The 24,380-nt window shown below is 39.2% G+C and overlaps 1 protein-coding gene across 4 annotated transcripts in view; it reads right to left on the reverse strand.

Annotated features, from left to right (window-relative positions):
• The window catches only part of KCNK2 (potassium two pore domain channel subfamily K member 2), a 128,493-nt gene that overhangs the window by 8,924 nt on the left and 95,189 nt on the right, over positions 1 to 24,380 (reverse strand). For all 4 annotated transcript variants that reach the window (XM_062637029.1, XM_062637033.1, XM_062637030.1 and 1 more), the window contains 3 exons: positions 19,388 to 19,548; positions 15,929 to 16,115; positions 7,563 to 7,702 (listed from right to left, as the gene is read on the reverse strand). In XM_062637029.1, the coding sequence (XP_062493013.1) occupies positions 7,563 to 7,702; positions 15,929 to 16,115; positions 19,388 to 19,548 (488 nt within the window). The remainder of the gene's footprint in view (positions 1 to 7,562; positions 7,703 to 15,928; positions 16,116 to 19,387; positions 19,549 to 24,380) is intronic.

The following is a 24,380-nucleotide window of genomic DNA, read 5'->3' on the forward strand; positions in this document are numbered from 1 at the left end:
AGCAGTAAGCAACCTCTTATTTTCTGCTCCCCTGACATCCCTCTGTTTCAGGCAAATATTAGAAGGGAAAAGATGCTATTTTGTGAAATTGTAACATTCCAATTACATATACAGTTGTGTTTTTGTAACCATGGTGGTCAGAAATGTTTTTGGAACAATGCTCCCCCGCTGGAAATTGGATTATTCAGTCCTGTGATAAGTAATGTTTGTGGGTTCATTCCGGTGAGCAACGATCATTTGGTTTCACCCACATAACTTCCGTAAGCACACCTGATGCCTGGGATGAAACAAACCATATACTCCAATGGCAATGCTGAGAGTCCATGAATTGTGATTGTTTTTTTGTGGAGGAACATCTACAGTGGCAGATGTGAGAATATGTTTTGTGGAGATGTGACAGATGGCACATGAGGAAATGGCCCTTCTGCTTTATCATGGCCTGATTCAACAAAATAAACCCAGGAAGCCTATAAAATAAAAACAATAATAATAAAAGCAATCTTACCTTGTCTACAAACCCAGAACCAGATATACTAACAGTCCCCACATTCATTTTATTGTGCCCCACAAATATGAACACTCCTATGTTAGGTACCTCCTCAGAACTATTATTGAATATGGCCCATCAGACACCTCTTTGCAAAAAGCTGCATGTCTGTATCTCAATACTGTACACAAGTTATTAGCCTCATTCTCTCAGTCCCTAATATTCTGCCTTGTTAATAACTTCCAAAGGCAAGAGGAAAGATGCTGGCAAATTTCCTATCAAAATCAGCTGTTCTATTTAGTTGTTGCTTCTACCTCAGAGAGCCACGCAACGCCTCTTTCAACTAGATGAGTGTGAATGACATCCACCTGTATTGACCACAAGAAACTATTCAAGGTCCCTGAAAGCTGAACCTAAGGTGATCCAGGAGAACAGCCTGTATTCTGTCTGCACTATCCAGCCAATGACTTTGCTGCAGCCAGAAAGGGCAAACATTAAGAGTTGTACTAGAAGCATAATGAAACCCAAGCCACAGGCAGTTGAAAGACTGCCTCAACTTTCTCCCACAGCAAAGAGACAATGACTATTTCCTCAAGTCATTGGACTTTTTGAGCTTATAAAGATATGCTAAAGAAAACAACTCAGTACCTAGTAAAGACTGGCTACTGTAACTACATGGTCAAGTCCCAGTAAAAACTATTTCTTAACTTTCTAATGGAATAACTGGAATAATGTTTGTAGGAAACATCAAAACTCCACTTGTGGTTCAATACTTATTTACTACTGCAGTCATCCCTTGTAAAGGAAAGCATTCCTCTGTTTCTCCAGCCCATTTTATCCATGACTGCAAAGCAGTTTCCTCACTGTCTACAGAACTTGTTAAAGATGTAAGGGTATTCTGCTGAGCTGGCTTTGTCAAGGGACTCGGCCACAAGACAGCTGTTAATCAAATGCATACACACTCAGTGCATACTAACACGCACTGGGCATCTTTTCCTAACAGTAACCAAGAACTGAGCATAACTTAAAGTAAAGTTTTCAGGAAAATCAGCATGTTAATCCTGAAGATTAACAGATTCCAGATTCAATATCACTGTCAATAGAGTTAAATTAGATGTCTTTGTCACAGTAACCTAAAGAGTTGATTAACATCTTGTCTCCAAAAATCAAGACTTCCTGATATAAACCCCGATAATGTACACTCAGGGAATCCTCATGGATAATCAACTCCAAGAAATGCCATTGCTATAACTGAGCTCTCTTTAATCAATTTATCTTACTATGAAGTGTAAGTCACTTGCTCCAGTTTTATTTTTGCAAATTCAACAGCTCTCACCATCACTACCTGGTTGCAATCAGCCCTCAGTAGATGCATTTCCATCTCCCCTGAATCATTCAGTTGCACAGTGAGGCAAGGGGAACCCTGGTGGGAAAGCAGGGCCAGGGATAGGGGCTGGCAGGTGAGCTACTGACAGTGCCCCTTTGCCCTCAGTCAGCACAGTGTGCATGCTGCTCAGGGAAGTGCATTTAGGCAACATGGCTCTGTTGTAATCAGCACCACATCAGCATCACTTTAGGACCTGGTACTCAATATTTAATAACAAAACAGCCATCTCTAAAGAGCTTCAATATGCCTAGCTAAGAGGCATTATCTAAATATAAGCCATATAAATATAAACCACCCCAAAATGATAATAGTGCAGATGTTACCTGTCTGCGTGTGCATACTGAATCTGAAGTTGAGCAGCCTCCGCATGTTCAAAGTACACAAAGCTATGAGGAAAGACACCTCAAAACAAAGTGTCAAAAGCCATCAGTAGATCAGTTTCCCTAGGACTCACAGAACACGTTCTTTCATATTCATTATTGCACATAGTAAAACAGTGTATTTGTAAGAAAATGATCAGTACAGAAACTCAGTATTACAGACTGTTGCTAGGGGAAGACTGAGAATACCACCAGAGTGACTTATGCTCTTGAGAAGGGAAGGGATCAAACTGACTTCAAAGCCAGGTCAGCCATTTCCACCTTCTCCTTACACCAATACCACTCTTTATACATCTTGGACTCAAAGATGTTATGGAGGGACTTCTCCCATCTTTTGTTTCTTGGGTTTGTTTGGGGATTTGGGTTTTTTTTTGCAGGTGTGAGGTGGTTCTTTTTGTTTTGCTTTTTCACTAGTCAAATTTGACTAGTCAGACCTACGGCTGTGTTTACGTTCTGAATGTGGCTATTCTTTCTCAAACACACTTTTCTGTACTTCCTGAATGCACTGAAAAAAGCCTCCTTAATGCTAGGTGAATTTCTCTTCAGATAGCTGTTGTGCCATTTTTGTACCTCTTTGCACTCTTTCCAAAGTTCAGACCACAGATCTAGGGTCTGTTTTCTGGTAATGTACTTTAAATAACATCTGTAGTATTCCTCCAGAAATGCAATTATCCCCTGCTTGCATCTCCTAGAATTGTGCCACCCCTATCAACTGTTGCCTTGCAAAAGGACTTTACACGCAGTTGTTTTCACATCATGACTGTCTCCCGCAAATATTTTCATGCTTTCTAGGAACAGGCATCCATCAAGTCAGTCTGACCTACCCATTGAACTTGGGGATAGACAATTCTTAGAACCACAACAGTTGGTTTTGATATATTGTAAGAAAAGGAAAAGCCCAAGCAATAGCTTTGGTTAACAGAAGCCAATCCATCTCACTTAAAACAATGCATAATGGATCAGCAGTTGTCTCACACCTTTGTAATAAGCTGATCACCAGGATGAAGAGTTATTCTTACCAACTTCATTTCTAAGTAAAAAGACTTGGTTTCTTAAGACACAAAAGCCAGGTTAAGAGCTCACCATCACTGAAAGAACTTATCCTTCCTCCTTCTTGGTCACACTCCCTGCTTGCCAATTCAACTCACTAAAACCTTGTAAAACTCTCTCAATTGAGTCCACTCTTTTTTGCTTTTCATGCATACAGCCTACATTTAGGGTCCTTCCTTGGGGGATTAGAGATGTATTCAAGCTCTTTTTAGGTTGGGACCTTATGCTGAGTGATTCCCTTCAACCTGAATCTAGTAAAATGGAAACAAATATCACGGAGGGTGAGATAATCTCCATGGCATCGTTATGTCAAGCATATCCTATTTTAATAGACATAAGTGACACCTCTGCCACTGATGCCAAGAAGATGAAACTAAATGATTCAGATGAGTCAAATTTGTTTGTAAAAACTTAAACAAATTGCTTAGAACCAAAATCAATTTGTTTATACAAACTATATTTTATAAAGAACTTTTATTTGTTTATAAAACATAAAAGATGACAAATGCCTCTTGAATTTCCTCAAGAAGTGAATGTGCTTTTTCTCAGTAAGTTTTAGGTTTGGTCTTTAAAGCTGGATTCATATTGTTCATTTCAAAAGACAGACACCCAGCATGAAAAATCACTTGTCCAAACCCAGCCAAGGTCTAACATAAGTCACCTGGATTCTTGGTACACAGCAAAAAGAACAGGCTCTTCCTGGACACAATTCATATGGTAGATGCCTTAAAAATTCAAATGATTCATGCTAGAAACACTTGTTTCCTTCCACTAACTATAAAGGGAATGCAGATGAGTAGGTCAGATGTTGATAACTACACTGGAGATGAATCCCACCTCCATTGACTTGAATGGGGTCTGGACTAGAGCTTAAGGAGACTGTTGTGAGGCTGAGGGACAGAAGCAGTTAATTTTCAAAGCAAATTTGAAGTTTACAGCCCACACGATTAGGATTCTTGGTTGGACAGGCATTTGTGCCCAAAACACTGAAACACAGAAGTACAGAAACTGCTGCGTGCTGAAGAAAAATATGAGAAGGAAAAAAATCCTGCTGAAATTTTACCTTCCAAAAAGACTAAAATCAAAAGACTTTAAAAGTGCTCTGACTAATCAGAGTCTAAGGAATAATGAAGAGGAGAGAGTTTAAGGCAAGCTAGTGCAGCTGAAATTGAACTTCAGAGGCAGATCACCTGCTTAGGATTACAGCACACAGCATGTTCCAGTGACTTTGTGACACTTCATCTATCCTACTGTATGAACTGCTTTCAGCAGCAGACATAGCCTCCTAGAACTCCCACTTCTGACTCTACTTGTCTTTCACTTCCCTCCCTATTTGAGGCATCAAAACTCTCAGGAGACAAAAGCCACCTGAGCAACTGACAGTCGATCCAGTTATCTGGATTTTTAATATCCAAATACAGCATTATTGTGGATCAGTGTATGTCTGATCAGATTGTTTTCTTTTTGTTCCACTTGCATATGGCAAACTTAACTGGTAATATCCTGAAAACAATAGATACTTTATTTTGTTGAAACAGTGAAATACATTATTCCTAGTCTTATGTAAATTGCATTTCAGAACAATGCAACAACCTTAAGAAAAACGTAAACAGGACTATAGATATTATGTGATATTGATTATCAGCATGCCCACTTTCTGGAATATAGAAGTTTCCTTTCACAATATACATCCTAAATATGCTATGAGAGACCATTTTTTACTTCAGACTATAGTAAAAGGCAAAAAGAAGATTTTTTTACAGCTGCCTATCAAAAGGGATACTGACACACAGTTTTTGTTATCATAGGGAAGTAGAGAGAGGGGCTTTTCAACACTTGTAACCCCCCTGTCTTCATCCTGCACTCTGGTACAGTTCACTAGATTTGGCTGATACCAGCTCTCAAGTCTTGAGCCACTGAAGCCAATACAACCAGTGGGTATTGAACGATCTGTTCCCTCCTGCATCTAAAACATGGTAGGCTATTATTTCATTTTTTCATGATACAAATCCTCCACAAAATCTTTACTTGCAGGTGTTGATATCCACAATGAGCAAGGTTCATGAAGGAAGGCTTTCAGTGCCTTATATTTCCTAGGAAATTTAGTACATCATTTTCATTTGCAGAGTCCTATAGATTTCATCACAGCCTCTGTGTCTCTGTAGGTTTCAATATATGATATTGTTTCTGATTTCATTTTTAGATGTAATGAGCTATTTCCCCAAAGGCTGACAGAATGTTTCCTTGAGACAGTTAAAAAAACATTTAGAACTATGATTTTTCCATTGCACTCATTCCTACTCTTTGAACTTTGGTTTCTCTGCTATAATCTTTATCCATAGAAGCTGGAACAGGTCATAAATTCAGTTGTAACTGAAAAAGCAGACAATATAAGAAATTCAGAGTCTCCTCTGGCTTCTGCTGGCATAGAAGAGACCTAATGACTACATTTCCACTAAGCTCGCCCAGCTTCTTCACTCAGTTTTTCCAAGGCAGATAGTAAGGATGAGCTACAAGCAGCAGTCAGTTTGTATCACAAAATACTACCTGTAAAGTGAACATTTGTACAGCACTTTTGTTCATACACAGCCAATCGTGTAACAAAATGCAACATATTTATAGAACTTCTTTTTTTTTCCCAACAAAGCATCATTAGGATAGAATGCAGAAATAATTGTTCCTATTTTCTAACTAGAACACAACTTGTGCTATGCCATAATTCAGTTCTCAAGCTGGTCTCAATTTTCAGAACTGTAGCATTTTGAAGCTGCTAAAACATTTTCTTTCTGGTATGGATTCTTAGACATGCCTGAACAATGGCCTAAGAATTGGGGGTGATTTCTGGACATCAGTAATATGATTATTTGGACAAAAGGTACCGATTATGTCTGTCTTTAATCTAACCTAGCACACAAGATGTGTATACAGCAAAATCACGAATACCTGCATCAGCCAAGATGATTTGGATATATCTGAAGAATGATGTTTTTCTTTCTGCAGACAAAATGAATATGCTTGTTTAGGCTACAAAGGTGAGAAAGAATGGAAAGATGAAAGAGGGCACACATTCCTGGTGCCTGAGAAAATAAAGTTTGGCATAGCACTGTGCTGCATAACCCAGCAAATGACATTTTACTTGATAAAATAGGAATGTATTCAATGTGTTATAGGCATCCATGCATTTGTTCAGTTAATGTTTTTCTAAATATTTTCTAAAGTTAGTCTACATTGAAATAGCTGCACTATAAAATAAAGGCAAGATATAAATTTCAAACATTCTTAATGTATTATTATTATAATAACATGGATAATGAAACACTAAACAAGAATGAACCTTCAGTGTGCTATGTGCGGTCCTATAGTCAAGACTGTAAGATCTCTGGATAAGACGTTGTGTGGATAAGAGTAGGAGAAAAGTGAGATTAAAGACCAGATTAACTCTAGGAAGCAGTGTGAAGAACTAAACCTTGCCACCAGTGTCTGAGGAAATGGAGCAAAGCTAAGCCTGAACAAGGTATTTTTGCATATTAGAAGGAAATACTATGTCGCTAAAACCACAAATCATTTATTTCTCAGACTTTCAGGAAAACCTGAACCGTGCCAGCTACAAGCAAAGAAAACTTTATTTATCCTCTAACATTTTCAGAACTGGGACATTTTCTTAAATGACAAAATTTAAAGTAAGATATTGTAGCATTGGCAGAATATTAAATATACATTTACAAGTAAAACTGTATTTGAACTACAAGCAATGCACCTGACTACAAGTAACTAGGCACGCCACTGAAGATATGGAAAAACACACCCAGGCACATTTAAATAACTCATTCCAATACCTTTCATGATATAAAACATCTATTCTCTTACCACTATAAAATAATGAAAGGTATGTATTTAGTGATTTAGCATTTCTCCTTTTCATACCCGCATGCCATATAGAAACAAAAAAGAATGACTTTCAGCTCAGAAATTCAGGGCTACATTCTCAGCCCAGAACAATCCTTTTAGAGATTTTTTTTCCCTGTAAGTCAGGTGCAATTGTGCATATACACTTAATAATAAATGTAACTAATTTTATATGCAGCCATGTAAAAATCACTATGTCTGATTAGACTCCTACAAAGCTTGCTGCAGCTTATGCTTTATACATAAACAGCTTTGACCTATCCTCTAAGAGCAACAGCAGCTGTAAGCTCACCTGAATTCCAATCAAAGTTTTTTAACAGTAGTATTTCTTCCCCTTTCAACACATTCTTACCTCTTCCTTTGTCTTTTTTGATATGACTCTTAGCCAGTCTCCGATCATGCTGAGGACAGCTGCAAAGTAGGCAAGGCCAACAAGGATCCAGAACCACACCACTGGTTTATAAAAATCTAGGTACTCAATATCCGATCCCCCTGGAAAACAATACGGTTAAAATTAAAGCAGAATTAATACTCATAGGAGCAAACCCAGCTATATGTCTTAATGCTTCTCCTATTTTCTTACCCATGCAATAATTCATAGAAATTCTGCTGAATTGGAATAAATGATGATCTAAATTCATACACTCTTGAAAACAGAGTTTGGAGTATGCAAATTTTAGATAATGATTGCTAATCATTCCTAATAATTAAAAATGAGCACAGACAAACCAATTCAGGTTCTGATACATCGTTATTTAAGGTAGAGGTTCTTGAGGACAACTTGAATGAAAGCACTTCCCACCTGCTCCAAGTAACAACCCTGTACCAAATACCAAAGTATTGCTCTGGAATATGTAGTGAGTTCCTATCCTGATAAATCAGATTTTGCAAGGACTTTGAAACATCTTAATACTTACACAAATCCTTTAACCCTAGTAAAGATTAGTACCTGCGCTACTAAGTGCTCCTATTGGGTAGGCAAACGTTCTCTGTTTTGCAGAGAGGGAAAGCAGGATGGAGGGATTTAAGCTGAACTGATCCATACTCAAGAAAAGGTGGATAAATTAAATGTCAGCTGAAGGCAGCCCTTTGGAATGCCACTGCCATAAGCACCAGTCACTTCCTTCCAGTGTTAAACTAAAAAGCAATTTTGAGATCCCTGTAATGGAGCTTTCAGGTACAATACAGCTATAGGGAACAGATGCCTTATTTTCACACAAGAGAGTTATGTTCATCCGGAGCTCTTGACAACACAATAGCTCACATTTCACAACTTGCAGTTCAATGAAGCAGAAGCCTCAAACTTGCAATTCAACTGTGTTATGACAAATAAAATCAGGCTCCTAGCTTAGGTTGCTGTGAGTAGAAGTTTGATGTGCATGTCTGCCCACAGTAGAAGTACAGCAAAACCTTTTCAGGCACACTAAAGTAGTCTGTACAGGCACCTAATATGTTGCTTTATGTTTCTGCATCCTTTACTGAAAGAGTCCAAGGATGCTGTGGGGCAAATGTTCAATCACTTTGTTACAGTAACAAGGTTAACTCTCATGAACAGTAATGTTTTTCCTGGCTTTTGTTATCTAATCAGAGATTACATTCAAATAACACAGCGTTTTATTGATGGTTAGCTTTGTATGGAAGCCCTCAGATGAAAACTTTGTTATTGTCATATCAATAAGCCTTTTCACCAATAAAATCCATTGAGCTGCAACAGTTTATTCAATTACCCAAGAGATGAATCCACACTGCAAAAATGGAAATACTTTGACACCTGTACAGTCACATATAAGGCAGAAGACAGTCAAACACCAAAAGGTTGAGTTTGTCACAGCCCATGACAAACAAAGCATCAGAAATGAAGCTGTTTCTCGACATCATCCAGCTCATGTCAATCCAGTAAAACAGGATTTTAGGGATGATCATCATCTGAAAGAACGGTTGATTACCACCATGCCCTTGCTCTATCAGCAGCTAATAACGACCCACGCTTGGAGGTTCACCCTCTCCAGCTGCTCTTACAACGCACAAGGAAGCGTCATGTAAAACATCCGCTCGGCTGGTTTCAAATTGTTTGTTTGTGAAGCTAATAAACGGAAAGTGGAAGCTAACCCTGCCAGTCTGCAGGAAGCATTTCCTTCAGAGTTTCCACCTAATTTGTTTACAGCAAGGTTAATCACCCGGGCAGGAGCTAGGACACGCTCCCACTCAAGAGTTTTCCGTACCGTCTGGCCAGGAGAGGGCTCCATCTAGCCATGCCCAAAGGAGCTTTGCTTTCCTAGTTAGAAAGGGACAGCCAACAACCCTCTAGGAAAAGGCTTAACAGCCTTATGAGCTGTTGGGATTCTGAATTTCAAGGACTCCTCAGGTGAGATCTCAATTTAATAGACTACCAGGAAGAGAGAGAACGTATCTAAAGGTGTTTGCCCTGAGGTAACTACTGTCTTCTGTGACACTTAATCATCATGGAGTGCTGTAACACAGTTACCTGGAAATCATAGAATAGTAAGGGTTTGAAAGGACCTTAAGATCATCCAGTTCCAACCCTCCTGCCATGGGCAGGGACACCTCAACACTAAACCGTGTCATTAAATAGTATTTCACTGGCAGGAAAACATGACCAAAAGTCAATGCAGTGAATTTAAAGGAAATGGAACTCATTAGCTACTGATTTACAATTCACATAAAAGGGTATGAATGTATTTGGGTACGAGTACGTATAGATAAATGTATGTGCACTGAAGCGTATGAGGATTCATCTCAATTTTGCTGGTAACACTGTAAAAAGTATATCAACATGATACATTTGCACAGATTTTTCATAGCATAACTTTTTACTTAACAGTGCTATCATTTTTCTTTTGCAAAACATCATTTCACATAGCCCTCTAGGGGGTAAAATGCTGAGAAGGCAGAAGTTGCATTTTGTTGTTGGTCAAAACCAATTTTGTGGGCCAAGGGACAAAACTTTTTCCAGCTTTGTTTGACCTCTACCTAAAATAGTTTGCAACCACAATAAAGAGGAAATACCTCACAAATGGAGTGCTCTTACTCTTGAACTAGAATTCTCATGGCCTTAATCTTCCATGGAGATTATGAAGAATCTGATAGGGTAAGAGCAGCCACAATTTATCACCAACATGGTTTGTGGTCAAAATTTGATCCAAAGGCACTTAAAATGTATGAAAAATCAAAGAGGTTTTCCATCCATCTTCATCACAGGGCACTGTAATCCTGCTGCTACCCCCTTCTTACATCTGCAAAACAACTTATTCTTTGGGATTGTCAACATTTTGGAAGGCATGGGCTGTTCTATGGCCTAAACATATTCCTTAAGGAGGTGAAAAGCCCTGTTTTAGTGACGAGTGGCACTAGAGAAGATTTTGGGGGTGCACTAGGACAGATTATAGACCTCATGTAAGGGCTATGGCTTTTATAAATAAATAAATGCATATATTTATGTACATAAACCAAGTATATTGAAAGTAAACAGTTCTTTCTTGTTGACACTCTCTTTCCCATTCTTTCTACAGCTCACTCAAAAGGGAAACATGCAATTATTTGTGCAAAATTGTCTGGTTCTGCTTGCATTGTTGCTTCAAAAGTATAAGCAGAGACTAGACAGTGCTGTTGGCATCGACTACCTTAATTCCATACCAGCACAAATTTCTGAGTTATTCAGAAACTGGTCGTTCAAACCACAAAATGTCATCGTTATTTATCAGCAGTACAAACGATCCTGAGTATGGGAATAGGCCAAAATCCAAACACTGTTTTAATTGCAAAAAAAATTAGTAGCTGTCCACATCATCCCCACTGTGGCAAACCTGGCCAACGGGCTTAGTACAGAAACATCATTAGTCCCAGCCCTGAAGCCTGAAATGAGTTACCTCTGAGGACTGTAAAAAAAGCAGAGAGAGGCTGGCTCATGCAGACCCATAAAAGCAGCGTGCCTGGGACAAGATAACATTGCACTGTCTGTGAGAGAAAACTCAGGTGGGCCATATGAGTTACTTGATGCCACCCAGTGGAAAAGGGAGAGCTGCTTCAGAATACAAACCACAGCTATAAAACACCCCTTACATGCTGTCCTGTACAGAAATCAAGCAAGACGCAGCATGCTGACTTAGGCTTAAATCTGGCTACGTGGTTCACACCCGACAGCCCCAGTTACAGACATGAAGTCCTGAAGAGGCAAAAAGCACTTCCAAATGCCAAAAAGGGACACAAAACCTGTAGGAAAGCACACACTTTTCATGGGATGCTCGGCACATGCCTCTGGCTTGGCACGATAGCAATTTCTTCCTGTAGAGGTCTTTCTGCCTGGTAAGTAACATCACATAGCAATATCACGTATTGAGAGCAGATCAGCTGGACTGCTACAACCATCAGGTGAAGCATTAGAATATATTCTTTAAGCGAGACTTGAAAACTTCTGTGAGCTGCTGAATGGCACTGATTGCAGGGTCAGTTTACCATCATTACGCTGCACTGTGAAACAGACCGCTGATGTGCTATTTATATGTTGGACTTTACTACATTCAGTCAAGTTTTGGACAGCTCACCAAATTTAGATATCAAACCTGTTAGATTTAATCACTTAGAAATATTTGACTATACCTTCTCATCTGTACTTCAGTTACAGGATTTATCTGCATGTATGAACAGTATAGCTTCATGTTATACATATATATATATATATACACACATACACGTACTTCAGTGCTAACTTTAGTACCCTATAAAACCTTTCCTTATACTCAAAAAATGACACTTTTGATCAAAAAAAAAGATCTGTTTTCCCTGTCACAGAATATTGATAATATTGGCTGGATTTCCTACTGTCATATTAAAGTCAGTGGTTTCTCTTTAAAACAAGAAAAGGGACATTTGACTATGTCCTGGTTTTCGTAAGACACTGCAGGCTGTAGTACAGTTTACTTCCCTTATTTGTAAAAAGCTACAAGAATAAGCTTTCTCCAATCACAAAAAATTACTTATATCCCTACAAATATAAAAATCAACACCTCCAAATATTAGAGAAAAATCAAACTATTTCATAAGACAGAGAAATGTTAAATTTGCTTTTTGGGATACTGTTCCTATACTTTCTTGAACACGCACTCCAAGGCCTCTTCATCTTTTCACTCCCTGCAAGCCCCTTGAGTAATCAGTCTTATGTTTGCCTTAAGGCTTCTCTTGCTGGTGGAAACTGCAGGTGAAGTTTCCTTAGTCTGCAGACAGATTTTGAGCGCAAAAAGGGATGTTTTGGTATTCCAGTTTCTGGGACCAGAGTACTTGGTCTCCAGTGCAAATGACAGGAAACCTGCAGAAAACTTCTGGGGAACTCTACAAGAATTTCTAACATGACAACCTGCACTGCAGCCATGAGCACCATTACATTCCTGAATCCCAAGTTCTTCTGTAAGCTTCCTTTTGGTACAGCTGTTCAGAAGCACTCTCCCCTTCACCTCCTAAAAGTTCTCAGAGCTTCTCTTCAGCTGAAGTGTACTGGGGTTAAAAGAACAAATACGTTATCACAACCGTGACGGTTGTACATAGGGCTTGCAAACTTGTTCTTTCCTCTGGGATGACAGTTCCCAGGAAAAAAAAAATTACCAGAATACATGGAAGTCTTCAAATATTTAGGGATTTTGGATTTTTTGAGGGAACTTTGAGCCAAAACTGGCACATAATCATGAACTATCCCATGGGGATCAATATGCTACAAGAATTGCCAATTTTATTTTTGTTGCTAAGAGAGTTCACTTGCTCTAATTGCAAATTGGAGTATTAGCACTGCACACCACTCTGCTTTAGGTTTGACCAATCCTCAGTGTAAGAAGGCAATTTTCACTCAGTTATTAAAGAAATATGCCTTTCTGTCCAGGAAGAATCTGGAAAAGGTATAAATCAATGCCAGTGTGAGTTTTTTCTCTAGCTGCATTGCCATCTAGGAACAAAGCAGACTGAAGCATCATTCTGTCTGCTGCCTGGCTCATTGCGACAAACCAAAAACAAGAACAAATGCTTTAGACCCGCAGCTTCAGATGCAATACCATATTCTATCATGACAACCTCCCCTACAGCGTTACATGGCTTAACTCTACATGCTTGTTTCCATCTCTGTTTACGGCATTCAGCTTTCCTAAACTTCAAGGAAAGAGTACTAGATGGAGTCTACCACAAAAATATCATAGAATCATCATGGAATCATAGAATGGTTCGGCTTGGAAAGGACATTAAGATCATCCAGTTCCAACCCCCCTGCCATGGGCAGGGACTCCTCACACTAGACCTTAGTGTCTATGCCCAAGTTGTGTCTAGACCAAGTTATGTCTTGCCTAAGAGAAAAACAAGGAAGCACAAAAATTGTAAAGATAACTTACTACTTTGTTAGTGTGCAAAAGATTCCGCATACTTCCTCAAGAGTAAGAAGGATGCCTAGCCCTTAAAACAGATTTCATCAGCTCTATTGGGAACTTGCAACATCAGTTTTTCTCAGACACCTTAGTATTTATGTACATTGATGCACTGTGGAAGCTGACAGTCAAAGCACTTTCAATGAATACCCATTTTTTGTAACTTTTATTTAACTAGACAATTATTACTGGAATGGCAAGAAAACAAATAAACCTTTTGGAAAATCCTAAGTCCTCTGCCATGAAACAATTGTGTTAGTCCACACACTTATAATATTGTCAGCTTCATCTCTGAGGAAACACAGGCCGGTGGCAATGTTAACCTCCCAGTTATGATGGAGATAAACAGTCAGCTAACCCTGTTCTCTTCAGTATCAACTCTGCAAGTACAGATCTCATTCCCCCACCGGAAACTTCAAACCAATAACATTACAGTACAAATATACATCGTGTGCATGTTACTCGAACAGAAAATAGAAAACATGAATCACATTTCAACACCATGCATTTACAGTGGAACTTTGATTAAAACAAATAAATATAGATAAATAAAATATAAATAATATACAGAATATTCTGTAGAAAGACAGTATTTCCTAATAAAGTTAAAAAAGCACAACAACCCAGACATGATGCAGGAACAAATTATGATATCAAGTGCTCTACAAATAGAAAATTCTGTGGAAATGTATAATGAGAGTAATGATCAATGTACTCAGTGTTCTAGCTAGAGCCAAGTGGGCCATTTCACATAATGCTTTACAGTAAGTATAACCTTTATACACTATTATTTTTATTCCCTGACATACATGCACCCCTCAGGAATGAAACCCTAAACCACCCAGACTCTTGACTTGGAAACACCATAAATTTTTTATTCTGTGCTAGTGCGAATCTTACCAGAATCACAAATTCCTGACAAAAGAAAAACACGAAAAAATACAAAAAATAATGGGAAAGGAGAAGGAAGAAATCAGCGAGACACATTCAAAATACAAAAGCATAATAAAAACCCTATGCAAAAGTCCAAACACATTTAATTTGCCATTTTACAGCCCAGTTCCGTGATTCGTCAGACTCCTTGGCAACTTCTCATGTCACCTTTCATTTTTAAACAGGTTGCATAACTTCAACACTACCTTCGTTTCCCCTCGTTTTACCCAGGTCAGTTATGAATATGCCAAACAGTTCAGACCCTTCAGAGGTCTCTGTGAACTTCACCAGCCACATTCCTGCCATCAAGGCAAACTTCAGGCAGGCCCCCAAACCCCTAGGAGGAGCTTCACAGCATGAGACCCTCACCTTGGTGCACTTGGACTCACAGGATAGCTACAGCTGAGGTGGGACATGGGAGGAGCCAACACCATGAGGATGTCTGTCTACTAGGAACACTTCCTCCAGCAGAATAGCTCACTAACAGCAGCCCAGCACTGCTGTTTTTCTCAGCTACTTCTGCCTTGCACAGTGTTCAGAGATGGGAGAGTGAAATCTCATGAGAGAGAGATGATGGTGCTGCATCAGGAGATGCATGAAATCAGACTGAAGAAAGCAAGTCTCACACTCGAAGCATAATGCTCCGAATTTCTAATCCTCGACTCAACACATCAATTACTTGGATTAACACACACAACGTACTTCATCCTATTCTGAGAAGCTCCTATTCTAACACCTCTAAACACCTTTCCATGAAACAAGTTGATGCAGAGAACTGACCCAAGCATTTTCAACTCAGTTTGTTAAAGTTATTTGCAACCAATCCCACCTGGGTTAATAGAACCATGGAAGCTGGATGCATTATCTATGGGTTATGCTAAACCTTAGATTACAAAACACACATGGTCAAGCATGTACATAAAAAACAAAAGAAAGAAAACACAGAAGCAGGATGCAACAGCAATAGAGACTTCTCAATGGCAGAAAGAGAGCACTGGGAGAGCACTTTGAAACTAAGAGATGCACATCAAACTGATGTCACATAACTTCACAGGGCAACGTATTTTAAGCAGCTCCAGCAGGAAAAAAATATTCAGCAGACTAAAATACTTTATTAACCCTTGCACTCAAGTTGTAAGAACAAAAAACTCTACCTAAAAATCAAGTACACCAGCTTTTAACAGTACAATAAAAGAGAAAAGATTATGCAGAAACAGGCATCTCCTGTCCCTATCCTGCCATATCTTCTAAGGTGCCCTGACACAGGAATGATAAAGGGTAAAACTGGGAGATGCATCTGTCCCAAAATAATACGGCAAAGCAGAACATAACTGCAAAATATTATAGAGTTACAAGGAAATCTTACCTGCAACATAGTCACCAAATCCAATGGTAGTTAAAGTGATAACCACAAAGTAAATTGCATCTAGCGTGCTCCAGCCTTCTATGTGCTTGAATATAACTGCAGGAAGAGCAACAAACAGCACACAGCCAAACAGTATGAATATTATTGTTGAAATTATGCGAATCTTTGTCTGACTCACATTCCATTTCTGGAAAGGGAAGGGGAAAAGAGAAGAAACCCATCGTTAGTAAAACTGAACTACAGTACATCAGCACCAATCAATCACCCACAATGAGCACTGGCTGCTCAAGAGCACAGCACATTATAGCTCTCAAACAAATAAGGAAATCAAGTAGGGGTTTATTTTGACAGGGTTTTCAAAGCAAACATGACTATCCTAGGAATCAATCGCACTGGGAAATGCAGAGCAGGGCTGGACTCTATTGTGGCCACATTTGTGATCTGGCCAAGTTACATGTGTAGCATTCATTAACATTAGCAGCAGATCATGCGGAAGCTTTGAGAGGGGACAGATATTTGAGTGAGCTCCAAGTAGTGCTTGCACCTGCAATCTCCCTACCTTTGGGCATCCACAAATAACAGAATAAACCCAGCAGTTTGTAACTGCACAGTTCTCTCTAATCTAGTAATTGGCTAAACAGAATCACAGAAAATAGAGTGGGAAGGGATGTGAAGAGATCACCTTTTCCAAACTCACTCCAAGACAAAACCAAACCCACCTAAGCCACTGTAGACACACTAGTGGCCAGGCAACATGTGATCATGCTCAACTGTTTTCTTAACGCTTGCACTGCATCTCATCTCCTTCATTTTAAGCCTACTATTTATGGTCTTATCCAAGGCAAACACAGCAATTGCTACTTTATTCTTTCCAGCAAACTTTTACAGGTGTTTTCTTTCAATCAGATGTTCTATAGCCCAATTGCATGCATTTATTTCAGTCTTTCATCACCCATCTACTCTTGTTGACTCCAGCAAAATAATCCATGTTTCATTATGCGTTGTACTCAAAGCTAGATATAACCCCCTTCCCTTTGCCTATTTATTTATTTACACTCGTATTTCTACTTCTAGCTATGAAGCATCATCATTTCACAGCAGTACAACATTAACCCTTGTTAGCATATGAGCCCCCGGTCCTCAGAACATATCACAGAACCCCAGAATCATTAGCGTTGGGAGGGACCTCTGGAGAACATCCAGTCCAACCCCCTGGCAAGGCAGGGCCACCTAGAGCAGGTCATTTCAACTGTTCCCTGAAACGCAACTGCATGTTTTATTATTCCTTCCCCTGAATTTGTCCTCCTTGAATCGAATCCTGTACATTCAGACTGCTCTTTAAACTTGTCAAGATCATTCTGAATCCTGATTTTGCCTTTCAACTTTTAGTTCTGTCCCCACCTCCAGATTACCTGGAGATTTAATAAGCCAAATCCTTTTTCTGTTGTGTAAGCTATTAATGACTTCTCTTTTAAACTGTACAAAAGCTAGAACAGACCACTGTAGAGTCCCATTTGACAGCCCTGGCCAAAGTGACATAATTCCCAAAGAGTTTTCCATCCACCCAAAGCACGTTGATTCAATTTAAAAGAAGCAAAGGAACACTGGAAACTTCCACAAAAGGAGACCAAGAATGAAATCAGACTGTTCGCAATATATATTTTCTTGTATTTTAGTGTCAGTGCAACTGATTTTTACAGTCACCATGACCAAGGTCCAGGTCTTGTAACCCAAATCACAGTGGTAGTTTGGGTTATGGCAACATGAAATTCCCTGCTCTGACCCATTAGCATCTCCTATTAGTTCTTTTGGGGAACTAGTAAAGAGAATAAGGGAGAGTTCCTGACTGCAACATATAGATCAGTGTTCTCATTCAGATATTGCCAAGAGGCGTGCAAGATGCTGCTTTTTATCTTGAGGCATTCTTGTTGTAGGGATACATCCATTATGAAAACAAGGAAAACAATTATCCCTATGAGAAACAGGCAAAGAGACACAAATCGGCCTCAAATCTTTGGTACTTCTCAGCAAAAGAATAAGATCTAGTTATAAAAACCAGAAAGGACAAAAATAAAGTGTTCTTATGGAATGTTCTTGCCTTTTTTTCAGGCAAATCTCAATGGAAATGGGTATTATTCACCAGCACCATGTCTGGACTTGAACTGATGTTTCAAAGTTAAAAATACCTCCCTTTTCTTAAAAACCTTTCAAGCTTTTATTTACCTATTGCATAAATCTACCCAGCACAGCCTCAGTTTATTTGTTTCAAAAATAAAGCCACGGCAGACATTTTCTATATAGTAAAGGTGTCCTGCATGCAAGATTAGGGCTTGCTGCAGAAAACCAACCCTTCTAACACTTGCAATGCTGATGCAAACCGCTACAAAGTCAGGCTGCTTCTTAAGTATTCACTGGGTATGACATGGTCTACATATCAAAAGACAAATAGTATTTCATATGCCTTTTGAACATTAGGTAACAGTTAAACCTAAAACATTTTATTGAAGGTAATAAACCACCTGAATAACTAATTTTATTAAGTTTCATTATGCCATTTATTCTATGCTTCAAAAATTCCAGTAAATACATTTTTAATAACTGCATTAGTGAAATACAACCTTAATAAACTTTTCTCTGTGTGAAACAGACTGAGTAAATGAAGTTCCTCTGCTAGAATTCAAGGCATTTAAGATTGCTAGGGACAGGCTATGGCTGAGATTTATCAATATCTGCACAAGCTTCTGGTCTGTTTGATAGGCCTCTGCCTCTACTGAAGCTGTGCCATTTTGCATGAATAATTAAAGATTAGCATGAACCTCCAGGCTGTGTTAAGCCATTTAGTAGCAGAGGCTGAAAACACCTTAAACTGTAGAGCATCCTACAGCCTAGTGAGGAGACCATACAGAGAGGCACCAACATGCTCTGTTCCTCTCTGGCTGTCCTGCTTCTGTGAATGCCCAAAGCTTTAGTCACCTACAACCTGTAAGTCTCAAAACGTAGGTGCCTGCTTTCCTTAAGTGTGATGGCACCGGAGATTTTAAGAATTGTGATTTTAGACTCAAACACCAAATGTCCTCTGTGAATTAAAGAGGCAATTTCCACATTACCCCTGCAGTTCCTGTATTCCATCTCCCCGAGTCAGCAATTTCCTATTGACTTACATGAAAACCTTTAAAGGCAAGAACTACACCAAGCTTAGGAGTACTATAAAGGCAAACCAAAGTATTTTGGATCTTCTTCCTCTTCCCAACCACACTTCTTGTAGAAAATATTTGGCTTCATCCAACTCTGAGATGTTCAATAGCATGGTCAGACTTTGCAAAGTTCTTCCTACCTTTTGCTATGCATCTGGTCACAATGAGCAGCTATACCCTGGTTTTCATACTTTTACTTTCATTTGTTAACTTCAGAACAACAAGCAGCAGCATGCAGAACAAATGAGGCAGGCAGCATACTCACAACAAAGGTGTCTTCTACTTTGGCAATTCCTTTTCCAAAGATTGTCCCTAGTTGATCTCCAACACCAGCCAACAGAAACCCAAACAGAGGAATTCCCAGTAAGGCATAGATGATACAGAATATCTTTCCACCTTGCGTGCATGGGGAGATGTTTCCAAAGCCTAAATTACAAACAACTTGAGATGTTTAAGGAGTTACATATATTACATTACACATATTAAATGTTCTGTAGGAGCATAAGTGTTAAGAAATAGGTCCTATTAGGTTAACCATAGGGCACAGCAAACATTGTGAAAAATGAAAGGAAAGTGTAGGTCATACAGTCCTCTCTGAGCTCAAATTAAACTGCTGCACAACTCACCAACTTGTATGTTGTGTACTGTGGAGAACTCAGGGAGTTTTGTTTCATAAATGACAGCTTTTCTCATCTACTACATGTAGTTAATACCAATTGGTTAAGCTATGCCTTAGCCCCTGCTACCTGGAGATGCCTATTGCTGGGCTTGTAATTGGAACACTTCAGCACTGATAAACAAGATATACTTCTCCTTCAGAAGTGCTCTGTTTCAAAGAAAAGTAGCCTGAAAAAAACAACCCCCTCATAACAGGGATTTCTAGGCTAAGCAGGACTGCTCAGTCTTCATTCTTAAAGGCTTTGGTTCTTTCAGTGTCCCAAACAAAGCTTAGAGAAACAGTTTACAGCCCTGTCCATTTGAAAGTGTAAAATCATTTTACATTCATTGGCTTGATATGCCAGTGATACCTCAATTGCTGCTGGTCCATTTAAGATGGAGAAACTGATATACAAAGAGCACAGGCCCCAGCATCTGTGAAACACATCACCCAGGATGGCTATAGTAATGATTTTACCAAGGTCACATAGGCAAAACCCTACAAATTTCATGAGCATCACTGCTCCATTTTGATTCCAAAGTTTTCCTCCTGCAAAGGATCACTCGTGCTTTGAGGAAGCAGTAGTAGTAACCCACCAGCGTTTTTGACACTGTTTCACTTTTCTGGCAGTCAGACGGAGAACTTGTCAGGAAAAGGTTTATTTGCCACAGAGAAATTAAACAAAAGCTTTTTGGGTAGAAAAATAAGTGCAAATGAAAAGCAAAATATTTCAGCAAGTAATGGAGAAATTTGGTTTAGTGTCTTGAACTTTGCATGAGGTGCTTCTCATTTATACAAAAATCATTCAACGAAAACCAAGTTTTCCTGTGAAAAAGCCGATGGACAAATTTTATCATCTCTATTGAGAGCTTGCAACGTCGTTTTCTTTCCAAAATACCTTAGTATTTTTGCACAATGTGACTGTAACCTTCTACAACATAAAGCACATTTAATGAAGCTCTTAGGTATTTAAGTATTGGTATTAAACTCTTTTGAACATGTTGGTTTAACATCGACTTTCTTTCTGAAATTTCTAATCTCAGTTTTTGGTTCTGCTGTCCTGTATGTAAACTACATCAAAGCCTTGTTTTCAAAACTCCTTCTTCCTTTCAGTACAGAGGAGACAGAAGCTTCTCCTCACTCAACTGTGTTAAAATAAAAATGAATCACACTGAGTATATATTTTACGCCTATATCTTTTGCCTCAACAGTTGTTTAAACAAGAAATGCAACGTTGATAGAGTTCAGTTAGATTACAGAAATTAAAGAAGTTGGTATGAATTTTTCCCAAATAATGACTAATGAACACTGACAAATTAAACAAAAAGAACAAAAGTGGAGGAAATATCATCAGTTACAGGTCGCGGAGTCCTCCAAATTTAAGTTTCCCCTGCCCTAATACAACAAAAAGAAAGCCTGACTCTGGCAACTGGAAAAATGTCACAGTGCCTTCAGCCCAACCCAACATCCTTCTGTAACCCAGGCCTGAAATTACTGACCATTACGATTCAGGAATTTCAGCTCCACTGAGTTTTCTCTGTCCCTTTATGCACCAAGCAGAAAAGACCCTTGAGTTTTCAAATAAAAGTAGCTCATCGCCAACCGAAAAGGGACAAACAGATACAAGCTCCTCTGTTTACATAAACATGCCTGTTTATGCATCAGCAGGAGCTTGAACAGTTCCAGGGTGTAATTCCTGAGGGGTCCTAATGCAGCTCAGAATCAGGGGTCTGGATACACCAGGTTTATAAAACTCATACCAGGGGATTTGGGAATTGCTCTCCCCCCTCTTTTCTTTTTGTTAAGAACTGTATTCACTTCAAAGTAGTGCCTCTTAATGGTGACGAAACACATGAAGCCCACGCCAAGCAGGCAGTTTTGCCCAGTTAGCTTCATAAAGCAAATTGGCATTCTCCATGCATCCCACAGCTATTACAGAGACAACTGCTGCTGCAGCATACTTCTCATCTGCTGCTGATTGCTATGAGGACATGAAGTTCATGTTCAGCTCTATATATTCTCCTCCCTGAATCAGTCGCATCTTGGCTCAGGAAAAGGATGGTACCTTACTTCTACACTCACAAATTCTTGCTTTCCAGCCTGAAAAATGAAGAATTCTCTTCCATAAGCAGCAAAGGTTTTGTATTATTAATTGTACTTTACAAAAAGATCTCACACATCACTGGATAAAATAACCCTTCTCCAGCAGGTAGTAGCTTCTCTCTGTCCAGATGCTCACTGCACATAACAAACCAAGGCACTCTCATAACAGGACATGTACTTAAGTGAACTGTATCTACCAAGGGCTTTCCATCACACATTAGTCATGCTTCCTACAGTGTCATGCTTTATTACAGTCTGCTGCTATACACCACAGCCTACTTCCCAAGTTACACAGATTGTCCTTACATCCTATTCTTGGTTTCTCCAGTGAAAAGCTCATCCATCATGTATGCAATGGGAGAGGAAACATTTATATTTCGTAGGGTTGATGTAATTGCTGAGGGGTTTATCTCAGAACAGTATTATTGCTTTCTTTTTCAAAAATAGGGGGAAAAATAGAGGAATTCTAATTTTAACCCAAGGAAAACTTTGTTTCAGGCACTGTGTTTGGAGAGTAGCACATGGCCACAGGAATACCACCACCTATCCCTGCAAACCACACGGCTCCTTTCCACCTGCAGGGCAGGAATTCCTGGCACCACTGCAGCAGCTCAGTGGCATGGCATGCTCACTTCAGAGTTCCCACTTCCGCTCCAGAGCCTGGCATAAAGTCTGGCTATGACAGCCTTGCTCACTGAGAAGCCCTGGAGGCATCAGCTCCATCACACCATGCTCTCTATTGCACTTCCCTCCCTCTGAGCTGCTTGCCTAGAGGGGATGGTGCACACTAATTGTACAGGCAGCCTCAGTACCTCCAGTGCTCTTCACACCTTCTAGTCCCATGCAGTTTTTCTCTTCCTCTACTTCTGCTAAAGGGATAGAATCAGTTGGTTCTTCATTGCAACCAATACACCTGGTTCTGAACATGGACATGAAGCACTAGGTTTAAACTTGCAAAATTTCTCAGCAAATTTCCCTGAAAGACTTTTAAACCAGTGCTACCTGCAATGGAAAGCATGAAGCATAAAAACCTAATTTGCACAATGAGATCAGTTTCACCCAAGGCCACTTTCTGCCTCTACTTCTCCAAAGTGCCTTCCCCGTTTCACTTTCATTACCAAGAGCATGATTTACCTCCTAGTGCCACCAAATCCTTTTCATGTCCTGCTAAATGCTTAGCATGCCAGTACTGCCCAAAGGACTTTGTGCATTCAAAATACATTGTCTCTGACAGCAGCTGTGAACAAGAAATACGTTTTGGAAGGAATCTGCAGTAACCCCTGAGTGAATTAAGAACAAAAGGCAGATTTTAGGCAGGTTGTAACTAATTGTTCCATTTGACAAAATAACATATTGCATGGTTTTATGTCCAGAACCCTTAGAGCCTTTGAGATGAAAACTGGATACAAAGAGAAGCTCATTCCCTTTGGTCGGCCATAGACAGAAGAAAGGATATGCTAAATGAAAACAAACAAAACCACACACATAACCCAGAAAATAACACTGTATAGGATTATTTTGTCTTATTTACATGTCTTGTTTTCTGACAGATTTGAGGATGAAAGTGTAACTTACTCATTTGAAGTGGATTTGCTATCAAGCAGAAATTAGTAACTTTTATAACTACATATATAGTACTGCTTTTGAGCAAAACGACATATGTTTGAAGTTTTGGGGAGGGGGGTGTCCATGACAAACAATAGTTCCTATTGCAAATGTGGAAAAGTTTGAAATGCTAGAATTTTTCCTGCAATTGATAAGACATTCCTGTTCAGATGAGGTTCTTTGCATTCAAACCTTCATAAAAAGGAAGCTTAATAATTAAGGAAATCTCTGGTTTAAGCAGAGAAAAAGATCCCTTTGCTTTTTAGTTAACCAGTATCTCAGTCTTTCAGAAAGGTCTTTTAGATCCATGCTTTCAAAGTGGAGTTTGAAGAATAAAGACTCCAAATCAATGTTTTTCACAGAGAATTCCTAGACAAAGCAGGGCATCTGCTGAAACAAGCTGGCTACAATTAAGTATTTCTCATGTGAGAGATTATAGGTGCTTTTGAGAGTTCTAAGACTAAATTTTACTTGCAAAATTGACTGGAAAAGAGTGTCACCACTTATGATTCATTTATATCAAATAGCTTGAGTGGGCTTGAAAGGTCTGGGGAAGGTTTGAAGCATTTTCTTTCCAAACAAGAAGATGTAAATTCAAATACCAGTAAATGTTTTCCCATTGTTTTTGACATGTTGCAGATTACACAAGACATCATTCATCAGACAGCAAACAACGTGAAAATTATAGCAAAACAATGTCATGTTTTGAGAGATGAGAAACTGCTCCTGGCTGTAGGGTTGGATATGTGGTCAATTGATGGAGCAGATCAATACTGAAAGATGAATAATTTGGTGAACAAGCACACCCTTAATTACATGAAAATGGATTAGAGAAACTTGATACTAAGCGGATTGTAGAGGCTCAGAGGAAAGGCTCAGCTCCTGGCTGCTG

The sequence above is a fragment of the Pezoporus occidentalis genome, unplaced genomic scaffold (assembly GCF_034315485.1).
Source record: "Pezoporus occidentalis ecotype Australia unplaced genomic scaffold, CSIRO_AGI_Poc_V1 ctg50, whole genome shotgun sequence".
In the NCBI taxonomy this organism is placed as follows: Eukaryota; Metazoa; Chordata; class Aves; order Psittaciformes; family Psittacidae; genus Pezoporus; species Pezoporus occidentalis.